At 49.8% G+C, this 20,963-nt stretch overlaps 1 protein-coding gene across 1 annotated transcript in view; it reads left to right on the top strand.

Moving 5' to 3' along the window:
* kmt2a (lysine (K)-specific methyltransferase 2A) overlaps positions 1–20,963 on the top strand; it is a gene marked incomplete at both ends in the record, with an annotated part of 110,966 nt that overhangs the window by 88,093 nt on the left and 1,910 nt on the right. Inside the window, 8 exon segments of the mRNA XM_084311960.1 lie at positions 1,649–4,367; positions 5,864–8,596; positions 10,441–10,506; positions 11,872–12,089; positions 13,824–13,898; positions 15,718–15,901; positions 16,283–16,399; positions 20,360–20,440. Coding sequence (XP_084168086.1) covers positions 1,649–4,367; positions 5,864–8,596; positions 10,441–10,506; positions 11,872–12,089; positions 13,824–13,898; positions 15,718–15,901; positions 16,283–16,399; positions 20,360–20,440 — 6,193 coding nt within the window.

The raw sequence follows: 20,963 nt of genomic DNA, 5'->3' as shown, positions 1-20,963 counted from the left end.
TTATTTAACAGATTGCAGAATGGGTACAATACAATACGGCTCAATACAAACAATTGTTAAGGGGATGCAGTCTGGACTGGGTTCCTTATAAGTTACAACAATAACTTGACAACACATGAGTTTAGTTTAGCAGCTACATGTAAACTTTAGCTGCAGCTACATGTTTACTCTGAGCGTCAACAGACATCAGTCGATCACAACACTCTTCAACACAGACGATACGTTTTGAACAAAAGTTTGTTACAATCATTTTCATATAACGCTACTTGGGACAGCTCTGCTGTAAACACTGGTGTAGTTGGCTCTGCTCTAATCTCTCTACCCCGCGGTCTGCCGTGAACATGGGGAATAATTGCGACAGCTCTGCTGTAAACACTGGGAATAACCTCGGTTGCTATGCCCACACGCAACTGCAAAACCGCACAACTCCACCCTGGCCACCGGTTTCAAAAGACCGCGGTTGCAGTGTAGCAAATCCCCGGTTGTGTGTGGCCGAACAGTGCAACTGCGCACATACAATCACGGTTACATTAAACCCAGCGTTCGTGTGGACGGGGCATTAGGTTTACAGCTGGGGGCTCCTGCTGTGTCTCCCCCCAGAGTGTCTGTCACACCACAGTCAGCAGCCGAAACCCCACCAGTCTTTCGCTGTCGACTAAAAACACACCTCTTCACTCAATATCTGAAATGAAGGACGGGGGGGAAAAACTACTAACCTTCTTACTGTCTACTACTATCATGCACTCTTCCACTAGAAGCAGTGGTTCCCAAACTGTGGTGTGCGCACCCCTTGCACGGCCAAAAAAGTTTGGGAACCGCTCCACTAGATCATCTTCCTTGCCTATATTACTACCCACTATACTAATAGGTCTCTACTAGGGATCTCCGATATTATAGGCCTACCGATATTATCGGCCGATATTGGCATTAAAATGTAATATCGGAAATTATCTGTATCTGTTTTAAAAAGAAAAAAATATTTGTTTAAATTTTTTTTTTTTTACATTTATTTAACCTTTATTTACCCAGGCAAGCAGGTAAGAACAAATTCTTATTTTATTTATTGTGAAAAGTATGCATAATGTTGTGTTAATTCCACGACGAGATATGTAATGTTAATTACCTGAAATTATTCCGTTTTTTGGGGGGAAACCCTGCATATATCGGTATCGGTTGATATTGGTATCGGAAATTAAGAGTTGGACAATATTGGTATATTGGATATCGGTAAAAAAGCCAATATCGAACATCCCTAGTCTCTGCTACTATGCAGCACTCATCATCACTACAGCACCCAGGTTTCCACACTGATGAACATTGTTACTCAGCTGGTAGAGTTGCACCCTTCCTTCCTCCCTGCTGACTTTATATATGTATTTATTTAATTGATTAATCCCCCACTGCACTGTTTTTTGTCCTGTGTCTGTGTTGGTGTTGTCGTTTATTGTGAAAAAAAAGAAAGGAAAAAAAACGCATAAACTGTAACGCTGCAACAATTACCAATGTGTTTTTACACAAATGGCTTAATAAAGGAATCTGAATCTGACTTGTCGTACAGAACCTGTAAGTCGCTCTGGATAAAAAGCGTTCAGCTAAATGACTAAAATGTAAACATCAGCTGACCGTCATGTCGTCGTGTCCCCACCAGGTGGCTCCAGCCAGTGCCAGATCCACGAGATGGTGACCGTGGGCGACCCGCTGCTGACCCCCGGCGTGCGGAACACGGGCACCACCACCCGGCGGCACAGCACCCCGTCCCTCTCGCCCCCCTCGCACCTCCCCAACAGACCGAGAGGGATGACCCTGCTGCGACCCCTCACCTCGCCCCCGCCGCTCATCCCCTCGCCCGCCAGAGACCCGGAGAAGGCCAGACACCCCGGCAGGGATCCTGGTCACCGGGACGGCAGCAGCGGCAGACTGTCCTCCTCCTCGACGGACCGGGGGGGCAGACCGCCGCCGCCACCACCACCGCCGTCCAGGGACCAAGGGAGGGACCGAGAGACGGACCGGGGGGGCAGGACGTCCGGCAGAGACCCCGGGGTCTCGAAGGATCCGGAGAAGAGTCTGCCGCCGCCCAGAGACCTCGGGCACAAGGACTCCGACAAGGCGAGGGTACCTTCTGGAGAACCGGAGAGGGGCAGAGCGCAGGCTAGAGACCCGGGCCTCAGGGACCCGGAGAAGGGGAGACACGCGAGCAGAGACTCTGAGAAGGGGAGGCAGACGAGCGGCTACAGGAACACGGACAAGGGCAGGCCGCCCTACAGAGACCCGGACGCCAGGGACGGCGAGAGAGGGAGAGCGCTCCGAGACACGGGCCTCAGGGACTCTGAGAGGCACCGGCAGTTCAGCAGGGACCCCCCCGACAGAGGGAGGGACCCGGGCCAGGATAATAAGGGCCGACCTCCCGGCAGCAGAGACGCGAGCCTCCGGGACCCCGACAGAGGCAGGCCGCCCTCGAGGGACTCCGGCTACAGAACCACAGGCGGCGTCTTCTCCAAACAGGGCGGTGGAGGAGGAGGAGGAGGAGACGGTAAGAACCCCAGACTGGCACCGGCAGGTCCGGGCCAGTCCTCCCCTCCCATGGGCACCGCGGTCCTCACGGGCCAACACCACCAGCGAGGCGGCAGCTCGAAGTCGGACAAGCAAGGGAAACAGGGGGGCAACAAGGACCACCCCGACGTCTCGGCCGCGCTCATGGCGCTGCTGCCTCGTCACCGCTCCGCCTCCATCGGCACCACCCAGCCCAAGGACAACAGAGCCTACCCGGGGGGGAAGGAGGGTGGTGGAGCCGGGACCGGGACCGGGACGTCCATACCGGCCCCCGTCCACAAGGACTCCGCCTCCGTGGGGAAATCCGGCTCCCCTCAGCCGCCTCCGTTCCAGAGGGGGAGGAAGTCGCACGATTACTCGTCCGGGCCGGTGCTGCTGGCTATGAAGCCCGTGTGGTCGTCCAGGGTGCCGCCGGCGGACGAGGACGTCGTCATCAAACGTGGCTCCTCCCACTACCAGGCCTGCCCGGCCGCCGCTCCCGCTGCCAGAGACAAGCACTCCTCCAAAGTCAGGACGGGAACGGGGAGCAGAGAGGTGTCCAAAGACAGAGACAAGACCCTCCATAACAGCGGCAGAAACCAGCCTCTCAACAACAACAACAACAACGCTAAAGCCGCCGGTGGCTTCAGCGCACACCACGCTCAGACCCCCCCCGCCGGGCACAACAGCAGCAGCAGCGGCGGCAGCAACAGTAAGTCTCCCACGCTGGGCAACAGCACCAAAGGCCAGGTGGTGAAGCTGGAGGGCCAGCAGGGGGCAGACGGGTCGTCCTCCAAAGGCAGAGAGGGCCTCTCCTGCCCCCCCGAGAGGAGGAACAGCTCCGGCGTGGAGGAGAGAGGAGTCAAGACCTCCTCCTCCCTGTCTCACCCCAAGCAGACCGCCAACCAGCTCCCGCTGCTGTGCCACAGGGAGAAGAGGAGACCGGCCAACAAGCCCCCTTCTTCCGTAACGCCGCCGCTCAAGACCAACATTAAGACGGATCCCAACGGAACCGGCGGCGGCGCCGTCAGCAGCGGCTCGTCCTGTTCCAGCAGCAGCACCACCGCCACCGTCTCTCCCGCGGGCCACCAGGGGGCCCGGCGCTCCTCCGCCCTCTTCTCCTCCGCCTCCGCCAGCAGCAGCGACAGCTCGGAGTCCGACGCCCACACCCACCCGGAGGAGGAGGAGGAGGACCAGGAGGACCGCCGGCACCACCACCACCACCACCGTGGCCTCCACACGCACTGCACCGAGGACGAGGAGGAGGGGGACGGCGGCCCCGACGAAGACCACCACCACCACGACAGGGGGGGCGGGTTAGACGACAAGCACCACCACCACGAGGACGACAGCGACGGCTCCGGCTCGGCCAAGCGGCGGTACCCCCGGCGGAGCGCCCGCGCGCGCTCCAACATGTTCTTCGGCCTCACGCCGTTCTACGGGGTGCGCTCCTACGGCGAGGAGGACCTGCCGTTCTACGGCGAGGGCGGCGCGACGGCGGCGGGCAAGAGGAGGAGCGGCGGCGGCAAGAGGTCGGCCGAGGGGCAGGTGGACGGGGCGGACGACGTGAGCACCTCGTCGTCCTCGGTGGACAGCGGGGAGGAGGAGGAGGACGAGGAGGGGGGGGCGGCGATGAAGCCCAGGGACAAGGATCCGTACTACTACAACTTCACCCGGACCGTCGTCAACCCCGGCGGGGGGCTGCCCTCCATCGAGGGCATTGACCAGTGTCTGGGGCGCGGCTCGCAGCTGCAGCGCTTCCTGCAGGACGAGGAGCAGCAGCAGCAGCAGCAGCAGCAGCAGGGAGCGTCGGGCCGGGAGGACGCGCTGAGCAGCCTGTACGTACCACGTGTCTTTATCAGTAGGGCTGGCCGCTTATATAGCCTTAATTAGATTAATTAATTACACGGCAAATGATCGCGTTATGAAAATTAACACAAAATTTAAAAAAAAATTAAAATTATATATTTTTTTAATAATACATTTTTTTATAATTTTTTTTATCTCATTCATTCCATAAGAACGTAGAATAAACATTTACAAACTTTTTTATTTGTATCTTGGTATCTGATTGGTATCTGATTCTAGGGACATCTAGTGGTGGTACTGCTGGTGGTACTTGAAAACATTTACAAAAAAGCACAAAAAAAAAAGAATTACTTTTTTTTTTAATTATTTTTTAAACATAACATAAAATTAGACACACAGGCATTAACAGTAAACATCCAGTAAACAGTTTTTTTTGCAGTCAGGTCACTGAACTTAGAAGCAGGCCAGGCCAGTGTTTCTGGTTGCGGTGGCGTGATAGTTAGATAACTGGGGAACAACCAGGAGATCACTGTGACAGAGAGTAATGCAGTCTAAACAGTCATAAATCTTTAATTCAACTTCAGCCCTGATCATAACCATTTATTTTTAGATTTTTTGTAATGTCAGATAAAAAATCTGACATTACAAAAAATCCATCAAAATCTGTGTTGCTGCTAATCATTGACACATGCCTAGCCTGTAACAATCCCCCCCCAGAAAAATGTACTTTGCATTTGATATATTGAAAATATTTTACTTTTTGTGTTTTTTTTAACAATAATTTGTGATGCCATCACACAAACTGGCATTTAAAGGGTAAACATTAAAAAATGTATTGAATATGTGTTATCTTTTCTTTTTTACAATAATTTGTGATGCCCATCACAAACACTGGCATTTAAAGGGTAACATTTCAAAAATTCCTGCACCAGAATGCAGGAAATTAAGTTTTTGTAACAAAATAATTGTGTGTGTGTGTGTGTGTGTGTGTGTGTGTGTGTGTGTGTGTGTGTGTGTGTGTGTGTGTGTGTGTGTGTGTGTGTGTGTGTGTGTGTGTGTGTGTGTGTGTGTGTGTGTGTGTGTGTGTGTGTGTGTGTGTGTGTGTGTGAGTGTGAGAATGATGGACAATCGCTTGCTGTGTGAGAGAGAGAGAGAGGGAGAGAGAGAGAATTAAGTACATTTGCTGAAATGCAGTTGTTCTTAATTTTCTCACTTGCTATGTGAGAATGTTAGTTATTATGTTCTCAATGCCCCTTGCATTGTATGAGTTGTGTGGAAGCGTTTGCTAGTTCTAGTGCTATCCCTTTGTACATTGTGGCTGTGTCTGACAAAAGTTAACAATAAATAATGCTATTAGGAATACATTTGCCTCCTGCGTGAACTGCGCATAGCTGAATAGACTGTATTTTAACGCCGGTCATATGGTGGTACTTGGAGAGCCAGCTACGTTCTCAGGTGGTACTTGGTGTAAAAAGGTTGAGAACCACTGATCTAATATACTTCTTCCTTCCTGTTTGATGTTCAGGAGTCTGGGAAAGCAGCAGATCGGCCAGTTAGACGGCGTAGACGACGGCTCGGAAAGCGACGCCAGCGTCTGCACCTCCAGCACCACCACGACCACCACCACGGCCACCACCTCCACCGCCACCACCTCCCACAAGAACACCGGCAAGAGGAGGGGCCGGGAGAGGCACGCGGAGAAGCTGGAGGCCCACGACTCTGGGAAGGAGGAGGCCGACGACGACAGCGGCGGCGGTGGAGCGGCGGCGCCAGGAGGAGGAGGAGGAGGAGGAGGAGGGAGCGGTAGCAGCCGAGAAGGCAGGAAGAACCAGAAGGACACCTGTCCCACGCTCGGAGACGGCGGGGTCAAGTCCCAGGGGGGTCAGGAGCCCCTGGAGGCGCAGCAGCTGTCGCTCAGCACCGACCTGCTGAAGTCCGACTCCGACAACAACAACAGCGACGACTGCGGCAACATCCTGCCGTCGGACATCATGGAGTTCGTCCTCAACACGCCCTCCATGTCCATGCAGGCGCTGGGCGGGCAGCCCTCGGCCTCGTCCTCCGAGCTCCTGCTGGACGAGGGCTATGTGGGCGTCGACGTCACCCGGCGCAAGGACATCCTGTTCGAGGACTTCCCCCAGCCGCTGGCGAGCAGCGCCGAGGGGGGAGGCGGCGGCGGCGGCGGGGGGGTGGAGGGCGGCGGCGGGGGCAGCGCCTCCATATCATCGGTGGAGGAGCCGTACGGCCTCCCTCTGGAGCTGCCCTCCGACCTCTCCGTCCTGACCACCCGCAGCCCCACGGTCGGCCAGAGCCACGCCCCCCCCGCCGCCGGGACGCTGGTCTCGGACCCCTCGGACCGCGCCGTGCTGCTGGGCTTGACCTCGGACCAGGAGGCCGGCGGCGGCGGCGGGGAGGAGAAGGGAGGGGAGGAGGAGAGCGGAGCAGGAGGGGCCTGTGTGTCGCCGTCCGAGAGCCAGCACGACGGGGGGGGGACGACGACAGCGGCGGGGGGGGGCCGGGAGACGCAGGGGGGGTCGGAGGGTCATTTGACTCCTGAACATTTCATCGCCAGCAGCCCCGCCATCGGCCAGGCGGTGGAACCCGCGGGGAACCAGGATGTGACGAGGAACACTGGAACCCCCGGTCCGCCCGGCTCCCCTTCCCTGCCCCTTCAGGGCCAGAAGTACCTCCCGGCCTCCACCCCCCCGGCCGCGGGCAGCAGCCCCGGCCCGGTCTCGTCGGGTCCCGGGCCCTCCTCCCAGGCTCAGGTGGCCGGCCCGGTGGTGATCACGCCGGCTCCCGAGAAGCTCATCGTGGTCCACCAGCAGTTCCAGCCGCTCTACGTCCTCCAGACCCTCCCCAACGGCGTCACCCAGAAGATCACCGCCGCGGGAAGGATGGACACGAGCTCTCCGGCGGTGCTGGCTTCCATGACTCTCGCCGCTATGCCCCACCACCACCCTCAGATCCACACCTTCGCGGGGACCACCACGCAGACGGGCTTCCAGACCACCGGCATTCCCGGCACCGCCTCGGCGGCGCTCCTCATCGGGGTCCCCTCCCAGAGCCCCAACGTCACCATAGTCTCCGGCCCCGCCTCGTCCCTCGCCTCGTCCTCCCCGGCCACGCTGCTGGCCTCCGCGCACGGCAAGAAGAGGCCCATTGCCCGCCTGCAGCCCAGGAGGACCAAAAAGCTGGCGCGCTCCCGTAGCAGCCAGCCCACTCTGGCCCCGTCGTCCGAACCGGCGCCGCCTCCTCCCAACGTGGTGACCCTCGTCAACCTGTCGTCCCCCCCCCCCCCGCAGATCACTGCCGGACTGGTGGAGTTGGGCGCTCTCACCGCCTCCTCCCAACGCAAGCTCCCCAACATCATCAAGAGGCCTAAAGCGGGCGCGGTCGTGTACCTGGAGCCCGCCGCTCTCCTGCAGCAGAGGACGCCTCTTCTTCCCGCCGGCGCCACGCAGCCGGGCCTCCTGGGCCACGACTCCTCCTCCTCCTCCTCCGCCCACCACCTCCTCCTCCCCTCCGGCACGGCGGCCGGGCTCAGCCCCAACCGGTCGCTGTTGAGTGTCGTTCCGATGCCCCCTAGTGGTGGCGCTACCGGTCTCCTCGCCCCCGGCTCCCTCTCCCTCTCCCTCTCCCTCTCCTCCGTCCCCGTCCTCGGCTCCGCGGAGATCGCGGGGCCGATCGGCGGTCTTCTCTTCAAGGCCGCCCCCCGCGGCCCCCCGGGCCTGTCGGATCAGCCGACGGCGCTTCAGTCCGCGGGCGGAGCTTCCTCCGCGATGTCGCCGCTCCTCCAGAGCTCCACGGTCCAGACGTCGTCCATCATGGCCTCCCAGCAGACCGTGAGCATGGCGGAGAGCGTCCATCTGCAACAACATCATCAACCCCACCAGACGGTCGGCAGAGCAGCCCAGCCCCCCCCGGACGCCACCGGCTCTCCGAACGCCACCGGCTCCGTGGCTCTAGTAGCCCCCGGTGGTCCGGCCAGCAGCCCCCTGGGCTCGGCGAAGGGACGTGTCGTGTTGGCCCAAGCCCCCCCCGCGCAGTCCCAGAGCTCCTCCTCCCGCAGCACCGCGCCCGTCTCCAGGGCCTCGGAGCAGCAGAGGCAGCCGGGCGTCACCGCGGCGGAGAAGGGCACCAAGCACAAGGCCAAGAGGAGCCGGCAGAGTCCCGACCAGGCCGGCGGCAAGAAGCTGAAGGCCCGGCCGGCCGACGAGGCCCCTCCTGGAGGAAGACTGTCCTCCTCCACCCCCGGGTGAGACTCCCTCCTCTGTCACGCATTCAAGATCAGGGGGGGAAAGTACTCGAGTAATTGTACTTTGTTACAATACTTAAGTAGTGTTTTTGGGGATTTGTACTTTACTCGAGTATTATTAGGTTTGTGTACTTGTACTTTTACTCAATTACATTTCAGAGAAAAAAAATTATACTTTTTACTCCTTACATTTAAAATGCAGACCTACCTACCCAGGTCCAACCATTTTAATTTGAATATTTGTTTCTCTGGTCGAACTAACGTTAACGTTATTAATCCTGCGGACGCGCTTTATTTAAAAACAGCCAATCAAATCCCCATCAATGGAAAATGAACCCGCCCATACCCCATGCTGATTGGTCCTTGTGCAACACTAGAAAGCAGGGGATCTTTGATTAAACACCTGCTATCAGAAGAACAGACAGTCAGAAAAAAAGTTTTTACTTTTACTTTTTAGTACTTAAGTACATTTAAAAGTAGAAACTTTTTGACTTTTACTCAAGTGTGTTTTTAGCCAGATACTCTGACTTTTACTTTGAGTAAGATTTTGAGACGGTACCCATACTTTCACTTAAGTATAATTTCTGGGTACTTTTTACACCCCTGATCAAGATTCAACAGGAGTTTTATTTGTCACATACTGTACATACTGTACATACACGAGACATGCAGTGAAATGAAGGTGGCCGCGCCACGCCTCGATTGTGCAAAAATACAAATAATAAAATAGAATAATAAAATAGACATGTAATCAAATAGACATGATAATAAAAGTAATAAGAATAAAAATACAATGCCAAGCTTAGGAAATAAAGGCAATGTGTAATATATACAATAATATACAAATATACAGTTCTGTTTTTAAAGTGACCTTTTTGTAGTGTGGTGTGTGTGTTCATGTGTGCTTGTGTGTGGAGAGATCAGTGTTCTGATGGCCGGGGGGAGGAAGCTGAGTGTGCTGAGTCATGCATCTATGGTGTGATAAAGATAGTTAGATGAATACAATTACGTGAATTTATTATTTAATATTATTTCAAAGGTTTTGTAAACCTTTTTTTTTTTATTTTAGATCCATCTGTCCCTGGTAGTGAGAATGGAATAGAACAGAATAGAATAGAATAGTGAATAGAGCTTCCAGTTTTTTTTTTATTACCGGTATTATAGTTAATAAGTTAGTTATAGTTAATCGTAATAGTACTGCCAGGGTACTATTTTTGTAAAACTAGTTTTTTAATTGCATCCATTGTAAATAATAATAATAATAATGATTCATTTTATTTGCATAGCGCACCTCAAGAACCCGAAGTCGCTGACAGTAGGCAGAGAAAGTGAAACAAAGAAACAAAAAGGAACATAAGACCACGTGGGAAACAGCATGAGATACACAGAAACATAAAGCCACAATAACACACATCATGGGTGGGGAAGGTTGAAGGCTAGGGAGGGGGGGGGGGGTTATGGGTGGGGAAGGTTGAAGGCTAGGGAGGGGGGGGGGGGTTATGGGTGGGGAAGGTTGAAGGCTAGGGAGGGGGGTTATGGGTGGGGAAGGTTGAAGGCTAGGGAGGGGGGTTATGGGTGGGGAAGGTTGAAGGCTAGGGAGGGGGGTTATGGGTGGGGAAGGTTGAAGGCTAGGGAGGGGGGTTATGGGTGGGGAAGGTTGAAGGCTAGGGCAAACAGGTGGGTTTTGAGGCGGGATTTGAAGGGAGGGGAGTGGGGGAGTCTCTGATGGTCTGAGGGAGTTCCAGAGTCGGGGTGCAGTGCGTGAGAAGGCCCGATCAACAAAGTTTTAAAGTTTGCATTTTATATATTTTTGTATAAATTGTATATATTTTCTTCATGTGCAGATGCAGAGAGCTGAGCTCCCCAGAGCCCATGGACACTGGCAGCACGGACAAGGCAGCAACCAAGAGGTGGGCAGGGCAGCCAGCTGATCACATTATTAGTATACGTTAGGGCTGTCAACATTATTTTCGAATTTAATTTCGAATTTACATAAAAACACAAGATTCAAACTTGACGGGAGAAATTAGATTTATTTTTGTAATGTTATTATTTTTTTAAATGTTCAATCTTTTTATTTTTAATATTATTATAAAAAGAAATTTTACGGTCAGATCATATAGGTGAGACTGTGCTGAAAAGAATGATACCAAACATACCATGGTAGAGAAAAAAGTTAAATAGCTTAGACTTATTCTTAGGTTTAGGTTTTTTTTTTCTTTTTTTTTTTTTTACACTGAAATTCGAATTCGAACTTGTCTACAATTCTGCAACGAATTTCTAATTCGATTTTTTGTTAAAGTGACAGCCCTAGTATTAGGGATGGGTACCTTTCACATTTGAACCAATACGGTACCGGTACCTGTGAATCAATACCGGTACCCAACGGTACCTTTTTTCGGTACTTTAGTCTCAAAAAAATTTATTTACCTACCTCAGTCATGTGAAAAAAAATCCAAACTTCAAATAACTACAATTTCGACAGTTTTCGGCTTGCCATTGCTCCGACTGCTTTGTTGTTGAATCAAGTCAAATCCTAGGTAAGCGTATATTGTGCGTGTGAACGTTGACATGAAAAGAAAAAAGGTAAAAAAAAAAATAATAAAAAAAAAAAAAATTGGTATCTCACTTCGGTTCGGTACCTCAAAAGTACAGAATTCGGTACCCATCCCTACCTAGTATACACACTACCTACACTGGCAACACGGACAAGGGAGCATCCAAGGGGTGGGCAGGGCAGCCGGGTTGATCACATTATTAATATACATAACTACCTACCTAGTTTCCGGATCAGAGTTCGCACATGGTCCTTGAAGTGCTTAAAGTGCTTGAAAAAAATTATCCAAGTCGAGGCCTGGAATTCCTTGAAAACAGCCCATTTTTAACAAGGTGCTTAAAACGTCCTTGAAATTCAAATCAACCATTCACACATTGAATGTTTTGTTCATCCATGAACAAATTGTTTTGAATCAAGAAATCGTTTTTTTTTTTGTTTTTTTTTGTTTTAATACAAATCTGACTAGTCACTCTGCTTTTCCTCATTTCTTCGCGTGTGATGCTCTAGCTGGCGAGCAGGCCAAGGAGATGCTTAAAAAAACAGCATTTAAAAGTGAATTGTACTCTTCGAGTGACATCCTTGAAAAGGAAAAACGGTGCTTGGAAAAGTACTTAAAAGTCCTTGAATTTTATTTCGCAATGTCTGTGGGAACCCTGTATACACACACACTACCTACCTAGTTTCCTGACGCTTATCTCCCATCTTTCCGTGTCTCCAGTGTCTTTGGAACGAAGACCGCTGAAGGTCCCGGTACGACGGTCGAGAAGGACAAGCTACCTGGTGGTGGGGGGCCAGGGGCCCTCCTAGTGCCCTCTCCCCCGGACCAGGAGGGAAGCGGCGGCAGGGACTCGGCTCTGGACAGCAAGCCCAAGAAGGGCCTCATCTTTGAGATCTGCAGCGATGACGGCTTCCACATCCGCTGCGAGAGTATCGAAGGTGAGAGCAGAGACTGAGGCTGCTGCTCAAGCATCAAGCAGGGTTGTTTTGCAATTTAATACAATACAATACAAGAATGCATACATATATTATTCTAAGGTCTGAGACTGTCTACGGTATTAGTGAACATGAACTACTCTCTAGGGCTGACCTTCGGAGCTTTTTTTGGCTTCGAAAAAAAAATATATATATATTAATTATAATAATCTTTTTATTTTTTTTATCTTATGTTGTGGGACTTGTACAGCACTTTGGTAAACTTTGTTGTTTTTAAATCTGCTCTATAAATAAAGTGGATTGGATTAATTAATTAAGTAGCCCCTTTCGTGACGCAGCCAACAAGCCACAAAGGTTTCACTCGGCTGCGCTGCCTGGGTGCAGTGGGGCTGCTCTCACAGCCAACGACATGACATTACATAATTATGTTGCAACCTTCGTCTATCAAGCAAACAATTATATTATATTTAATTTATAATTATATCAGACAATGCACCTACAAAAGCAGATGATTACACTTAAATGAGCCAACTTGGTAACACATTAGTCATGGCAGCACAGGCATAGCCTTATTAATGTTTTGTGTGGCGTCGCCGTCGTGTATTGGAGATGCATTTTGGAGGCAAAAAAATTAAAAAGCTTTGAAGTATTTAAGACAGCCCTACTACTCTCTCAAATCTAAAAACTCAAACTGCTCCATAGACGGTGAATTGGAAAAGATCACACTACGGGGTACATTTTCTGTTTAATTTTGACTCTGCACACCACCGCAATGGATTTTAAATTAAACCAAGATGTGTTTTAAGTGCAGACTTTCAGCTTTAATTTGAGGGTATTCACATCCAAATCAGGTGAATGGTCTATAGGTAGAATTACAAAAGATCATATTAACCTTTTTAAGGGACCAAGAGTAGTTGGACAATTGGCCGCTCAGCCGTTCCGTGGCCAGGTGTGTGTTATTCCCTTGTTATTTAATTTAACAAGGGAGATAAAAGGTCTAGAGTTAATTTCTAGTGTGGTATTTGCATTTGGAATCTGTTGCGGTCAACTCTCAATATGAGGTCCAGCTATAAGTGAAGCAAGTCATCATTAGGCTGAAAAACCAAAACAAACCCATCAGAGAGAGATAGCAAAAACATTAGGTGTGGCCCAATCAACTCTTTGGTACATTCTTAAGAAGAAAGAATGCACTGGTGTGAGCTCAGCAACGCCAAAAGGCCCGGAAGACCACGGGAAACAACTAGTGGATGACAGAAGAATACTTTCCCTGGTGAAGAAACCCTCATTCACAACAGTTGGCCAGATCAAGAACACTCTCCAGGAGGTAGGCGTATCTGTGTCGGAGTCGGCAATCAAGAGAAGACTTCACCAGAGTGAATACAGAGAGGGCTCACCACAAGATATACACCATCGGTGAGCCTCAAAAACAGGAAGTCCAGATTAGAGTTTGCCAAAGTGAGACAAAGATCAACTTGTACCAGAATGATGGGAAGAGAAGAGTATGGCGAAGGAAAGGAACCGCTCATGATCCAAAGCATACCACCTCATCGGTGAAGCGTGGTGGTGTTGTTATGGCGCGGGCATGTATGGCTGCCAATGGAACTGGTTCATTTGTATTTATTGATGATGTGACCGCCCCCATTTCTATCCGACACCTTTGACGACAGCCAGAGCCAGAGGTGTGATCTTTATGAGATGAGTCTTGTCTTTAACTCTGTCTTCCTGTCCGCCACACAGAGGCCTGGAAATCCCTGACTGATAAGGTGAAGGAGGCTCGTTCCAACGCCAGGCTCAAAGAGCTCTCCTTCGAAGGTGAGCGACTAACCTTGAAGGGGATTTGGACTATTATGAACAATATTTTCATCAAAGCTGTATTTTGTAGGGCGGCCGGGTAGCGCAGCGGACTATAAGCGTCTGTCTACCACCACAGAGCCAGTGGGATTGAATCCGGCTGTGGTGCCTCCGGCTTGGCCGACCGTCCATACTGACACAATTGGCAGTGTTAGCGGGTGGGAAACCCGGCGTGGGTGGGTCCTGGTCGTTGTAAACAGCGACTCCTACAGTTCGGTCGGGGCGCCTGCACAGCAAGGGAAGGATCTGGGAGAGGTAGTGTGACCCTTCCACACGTTACACTCTCCCAGTGAGAGTCCACGCTGCCAGGTGAAAAGAAGCGGTGGGCTGGCTACACATGTGTCGGAGGAAGCATGTGATAGTCTCCGCCCTCCCAGACCGACGGTAGGGGGTAGAGTGCGCAACGACCAGGAAGGGGAGTGGGAATTGGCATAACGACTAACAGCATGTGGATGGGAGAAAAACGGGAAAAAGAAGGGGGAAAAAGATAATACAAAAATATATATATAAAAAAAAATAAAGCTGTATTTTGTAGATATTTATTGTATGGGAGAATCTTAGAAATTGGAGAATACTAGCTATTGTCTGTATAGTTTTGGCGACAGTGGCTCAGGAGGTAGAGCGGTCGTCTGGTAATCTGAAGGTTCCCGGTTGGATTCCCGGGCAGCGGGTCAAAGTGTCCTTGAGCAAGACGCACACACTGTATCCCCAACTGCTCCCGATGAGCAGGTTGGCACCTTGCATGGTCGCCTCCGCCGTCGGTGTGAATGTGCGAGTGAACAGGTAAAATGTGAGGAACAAATTGTGAAGCGCTTTGGATAAAAGCTGTTATATAAATGCACCATTTACCACTTATATAGTTAAAATGGTAAACGGTGCATTTATATAGCAGCTTTTATCCAAAGCGCTTTACAATTTTGTTCCTCACATTTCACACGTTCACACACCGACGGCGGAGGCGACCATGCGAGGTGCTCAACCTGCTCATCCTGGGAGCAGTTAGGGGTTAAGTGTCTTGCTCAAGGACACTTTGACCCGCTGCCCGGGAGGAGCGGGAATCGAACCGGGAACCTTCCCGACTACCAGACGACCGCTCGACCTCCTGAGCCACTGTCGCCAGTTCTCCCCTCAGAGTTAATTTGCTTTCAGTAGTAGATGATCAGTCAATTCTGATGAAGCATTGATTGATTGATCTGCTGTCGCTCCTGCCTCAGGGGTGAACGGGCTCAGGATGCTGGGCGTGGTGCACGAGGGTTAGGGTGATTGATTGATTGATTGATTGATTGATTGATTGATTGATTGCTCCCCAGGGGTGAACGGGCTCAGGATGCTGGGCATGGTGCACGAGGGTTAGAGTTATTGATTGATTGATTGATTGATTGATTGATTGATTGATTGCTCCCCAGGGGTGAACGGGCTGAGGATGCTGGGGGCGTGGTGCACGAGGGTTAGGGTTATTGATTGATTGATTGATTGATTGCTTGCTCCCCAGGGGTGAACGGGCTCAGGATGCTGGGGGCGTGGTGCACGAGGGTTAGGGTTATTGATTGATTGATTGATTGCTTGCTCCCCAGGGGTGAACGGGCTCAGGATGCTGGGGGCGTGGTGCACGAGGGTTAGGGTTATTGATTGATTGATTGCTTGCTCCCCAGGGGTGAACGGGCTCAGGATGCTGGGCGTGGTGCACGAGGGTTAGGGTTATTGATTGATTGATTGATTGATTGATTGATTGATTGATTGATTGATTGATTGATTGATTGATTGATTGCTTGCTCCCCAGGGGTGAACGGGCTCAGGATGCTGGGCGTGGTGCACGAGGCCGTGCTCTTCCTCCTGGAGCAGCTGTACGGCTCCAGACACTGTCGCGGCTACCGCTTCCGCTTCCACCCCCCGCCCCCCGAGGAGGCCTGCGAGCCGCCCCTCAACCCCCACGGCTCGGCCCGCGCGGAGCAGCTGCACCACAGGTGGGGAGCGGGCATGCTGCCACACACACCAGGGTCCTTGAAGTGCTTGAAAAAAAAAATCCTTAAATAGCCAATTTTTTTAAACAAGGTGCTAATAAAGTCCTTGAAATTCAAATCGCGCATTCACGTTGAAAGTTTTGTTCATCCATGATAACATTTTTTAAAGTGTAACTAATTGTCAGAAATAGTTTTTTTAAGCCATAGATATTGGATCATGGATTTTTTTTCTTTTTATATATATATACGTATATAAAACAGCATTTAAAAGTGAATTGTATCCTTTTAAATGCCCTTTTCAAATGAAGACTGGTGCTTGGAAAGGTACTTGAAAGTCCTTGAATTTCATTTTGCAATGTCTGTGCCCCCCCCCCCCCCCCCCAGGAGGTCTGTGTTCGACATGTTCAACTTCCTGGCCTCCAAACACCGCCAGCCTCCAGAGTACCGTCCCCAGCAGGAGGAGGAAGAGGAGGAGGAGGAAGGGCAGCTGCGGACGGCCAGGTCAGTCACCCAGCAGCACATGCTCTTCTGCTTTATCTGTCGCCTATAAGCTACACGTACATTACAGTGAAAGGCTTGGTTCTGTACGAGCCTCCTGGGAATGTGTTCCGTACAGTAAATAGAATAAAGACCAAACACTACAAAATATACACGGTACAAAATGCAAACAAAATGCAAATGTCAAAAAAAGAAAATTGTATATAATGTACTCTTAAACCTCTTAACACATCCTGCGCCAAGAACGAGTTACGCCATTTTTTGCCCGCCATGCGTTGAACGCCAAGAACGACTTACGCCGTTTTTGGGATCAATATTTCATTTTTTCCATGCCATGGCATTCATAATTCATCCAGCCAACCTCCGGACTCCAGCGGGACCCTGTATGAGATTGCAACGCCTCAATACCGCCGCCTGGTGGATGGTCGGGGCGAGTTACACTCTCGCCAAAACCGGAAGTGCCCATCGGTGCGTCGAGGAAATCCCTCCGGCAGTGATATCTTGTTACGTGGCTCCAGACAAACACTATAGTGCATTTGGCGTTTATTGCGGCATACAAACCGGAAAGGGATGTAGGAGATCGGCGTCAAATAATTGGGATCTTTTTCCTCCAGTCTCATCGGCGAACGGTAAGAGGACAGTAACGTTATTTTCAGCCAGATTGTTTATTAATTTCACTGCAAACCATCTGATCAATATATCAACCCATACTAAATACAGCCGTTACTGACGATCAAGGAATTATAAACGACCCCCCCCCCCTTTCCTTCACGCATGATGAAGCATAATGTATACCGATCATATACATTTGAATTTTTGAATATAGCGTGTATAGGAAAGAAACGCCAATCGATAATCTATCATATTATGCGTCAGGGCCTATAACTCTCGTTTTTGGAATTACTGCTATACTGTCTAAAAACATACTTATATTCTAGACAGTATTAACACAACAATGTATGAATGAAAAAATATAACGTTCCCACATCCTGAACGATAGATAATCGATGTTGAATGGGCCATAGTAATGTCAATATAGCAATAACATTTTAAAAGTTATAGCCCCACAAAGAAGGTAAACATCTCCATAGGCTTTCAACGGTGGCAGACTGGGTATATTGATGGATATAACCCATGGCATGGCGCCCAATGTGTTAAGCCCGGAGCCCTATTTTCTGAAAATCTGCCTAAAATACATACCTAAGTAAATGGAAGATTGCTCCACTTCTACAAGGTAATTTGCATATTCTTGGTATCTAGGGACATCTATGGACCTCCAGTGAATGTATTCCCAGTGTCAGAAATAGTGTGTCTATTACTAGGCTTGCTTAAATTGTGATGAAACAAAGGAGAATATGAATTATGATTTTTCTTTGCATCTTTGACAGTGAATAACACCATGCTAATAATGACCATGCATGAAAAACTGCCACTGATCTCGTTCAGTACCCTCTTGAGATCACGTGTACAAAAGATCTAAGGAAATGAATAAAGGGAAGATGATGAACCCTTTGGTTGCCGAAAACGGAGATTTACGTTTCTGTCTCGGCATTTATTTTATTCGCTATTGCCATTCATAATTCATCGGGGCAGCCTGTGCATGCTGTACTGAATGTGTCTGAGATCGCAGACGGTCAATACCGCCGCCTACCGCCTTGCGGCCGCTATTGCACTCAATTTGAAACGATGTAGTTTGTTTTCTGGGCTGAGCCGTGCGGGCGGCCTGAATACTTTCGACAACAAATGTTTGTTTCCGTGTCTCTGATTGGCCCACGCGTTTCTGGTCATGTGACATGTGCGCCAATCGTGGGACCGCAAGTTTCTACACTGGTTAAGCTTAGGCGCTCTTTCGAAGTTGGTTAAGGTTAGAGTTTGTCTTAGAGCATGGCGATAGAACGCCAGGTAGTTTGCAGGCTGTTAGACCCGGAAATAGGTGCAGAACTTGCTGTCCCACGATTGGCGCACATGTCACATGACCTGGCCAATCAGAGCGCAAAACTCGAACGCGGAAACAAACATTTGTTGTCGAAAGTATTCACGCGTGCGGGCGGGGTTTAAATACTCCGGCAAGACAAGCGCTTACAACGATGCATCAACTAGGCTGCCCCCCCTCCTCGTTCATATGCAATGCCGGATAACGTGGGACGGACTACTGCGACCAGTACTTGGAATGGCGATCAGATAATTGGATTATTTCTTTTTATTATTACATCAGAGACGAGGTAAGAACACTATATATCCAATCTTGCGTTGATCTGATATTTTTTTCTCCCGCAGTCGGGAGAATGTTTGGAATGTGTGTGTGCTGTTTCCCGTTGGTCACATCACAGCATGCAGGGGCCCGCCGCTCCAAGCCCCCTTTCATGCGTGCATGAGGAGACATAATAACGATAATCTAGCGTTGATTTCAGGAAGATTCGATAATCTGGCGAAAAATGGCAACATGTTGACCAGAAGAAACTCACTGACAATCGACAATGTTATTAGATCCATAGCTATAATATTTAATATAGTTTTAGCACTCGCAAATACGGCATTCTCTCCATTGAACAAAGCAAGTTTCAAGTTTCTTTAATAGTTGTCATACAGAAGTACAGAATACTTTCATACAAAATGCTTCTTACTGTTACGCTCCAGAGACTGCTAGACAAGATAGTATCAAATAACATAGTATAGCATGTAATTTAGAAGAAGAAAATGAGGTCACAGTGTTCGGTATAGACATATGTACAATGTTCTGAGTTACCATATAATATACAATACTATGCAGTGTACTAATGTACAGTACTATATAGTGCAAAGCAGAAATGGGATGAGGTACAATTTAGGTACAATTTACAGTAAGGTGTACGAGTTGTAGTGCAATCCTTCATCAATAAATATAAAGTGTGGGGAGTGGGTGCTACAGTGTGTTTGTTTAAAGTGGGTGTGTGCTATAAAGTGTGTGGAGTGGGTGCTACAGTGTGTTTGTTTAAAGTGAGTGTGTGCGTGTGGATGTGTGTGCTATGTGCGTTTGGTGGTTGTTGTTGTGTAGTGTTCATTGTTCGTTTAGCAGCCTGATGGCCTGGGGATAGAAGCTTCTTCTGAGTCTTTCTGTGCTCGCCTTGAGACTCCGGTATCGCTTGCCTGACCGCAGCAGTTCAAAGAGGCAGTTGTTCGGGTGACTGGAGTCTTTAATGATTCTCTTAGCCTTGCCCTTGCAACGCTTGTTGTAAATGTTCTGGAGGGTGGGGAGCCCCCCTCCAATTGTGCGTTCGGCTGAACGTGTCACTCTTTGTAGTCTGCTTCGGTCTTGTGCAGTGCTATTCCCAAACCAGGAGGTGATGTTGCCGGTCAAGATGCTCTCTATTGTACATGAGTAGAAGTTCTTAAGGATCTTCTGACTGACTTGGAACTTCCTTAGGCGCCTGAGGAAGTAGAGGCGTTGTCGTGCCTTCTTCACAACACTGTCAATGTGTGTGGTCCATGTCAAGTCCTCGGATATGTAGGCTCCGAGGTACTTAAAGCTGTTGACTCTCTCAACCGGTGCCCCGTCGATGCTGAGGGGGCTGTAGTCCTTGACCCCCGACCTCCTGAAGTCCACAATCATCTCCTTTGTTTTGCTGACGTTCAGGGAGAGGCTGTTTTCCTGGCACCATCCCGCCAGGACCTTGACCTCTTCCAGGTAGGCCCTCTCGTCGTTGGCAGAGATCAGGCCCACCACCACTGTGTCGTCAGCAAATTTGATGATTGAAGCGCTGGCACAAACGGCCATACGCCAACAGACAGCGACCTCCGGCAGTCAATGTGTTGTTAATCAGAAGGTTTTGTAGATACAGTACTGAATTCTGCCATTCCGGACCCATGCAATTTGAAATATTATTATGGAATATATAGAATATGAGGCCGTTAATAAATGATCTTATTATGGGATGTGTCTGTGTGGCCACTGAGCGTGTGCTCTCCTCTCCGTGTGTGTTGCAGGCGTGTTTCCATGGAGCAGCCCCTGGCCGTGAGGTTCAGGCAGCTCAAGACCAGCTCCAAGGACAACGTGGGCGTCTACAGGTGAGAAGCTGTTGCTTCTGGCTGAGATCATAGCCCTTAGCTCTGTATGATACTGTTATAATATAACGCTGTATATACCATATATATATACAAGGTCCTTGAAGGGCTTAAAGTACTTGATGAATTTTTTTTCTTTTTAAGTCGAGGCCTGGAATCGGTTAACTTTCACTGTGACAATACAGAAGGTTAGCCCTTTACTATCACACAACCGACGGCGATGCTCCATCATTAGCATCATTAGCTCCGCGGATGCGGAGCTAATGATGCTAATGATGGAGCATCGCCGTCGGTTGTGTGATAGTAAAGGGCTAACCTTCTGTCGTGTGGCAGTGAAAGGGTTAAACAGCCCATCTTTTTTTAACAAGGTGCTTAAAAGGTGCTTGGAATTCAAATCGACCATTCGCATTGAACGTTTTGTTCACCCATGATCAAATTGTTCTGAATCAAGAAATGTAATTCAATCTAAAGTGTAACTAATTGTCGGAAAGCCATAAATAGTGGACCAGATTTTTTTTCAAAAAAA

This window comes from Notolepis coatsorum (genome assembly GCF_963971535.1).
Source record: "Notolepis coatsorum genome assembly, chromosome: 1".
Lineage (NCBI taxonomy): Eukaryota > Metazoa > Chordata > Actinopteri > Aulopiformes > Paralepididae > Notolepis > Notolepis coatsorum.
The sequence above is the reverse complement of the archived record's forward strand: the minus strand, read 5'-3'. Positions and strand labels throughout refer to the sequence as shown.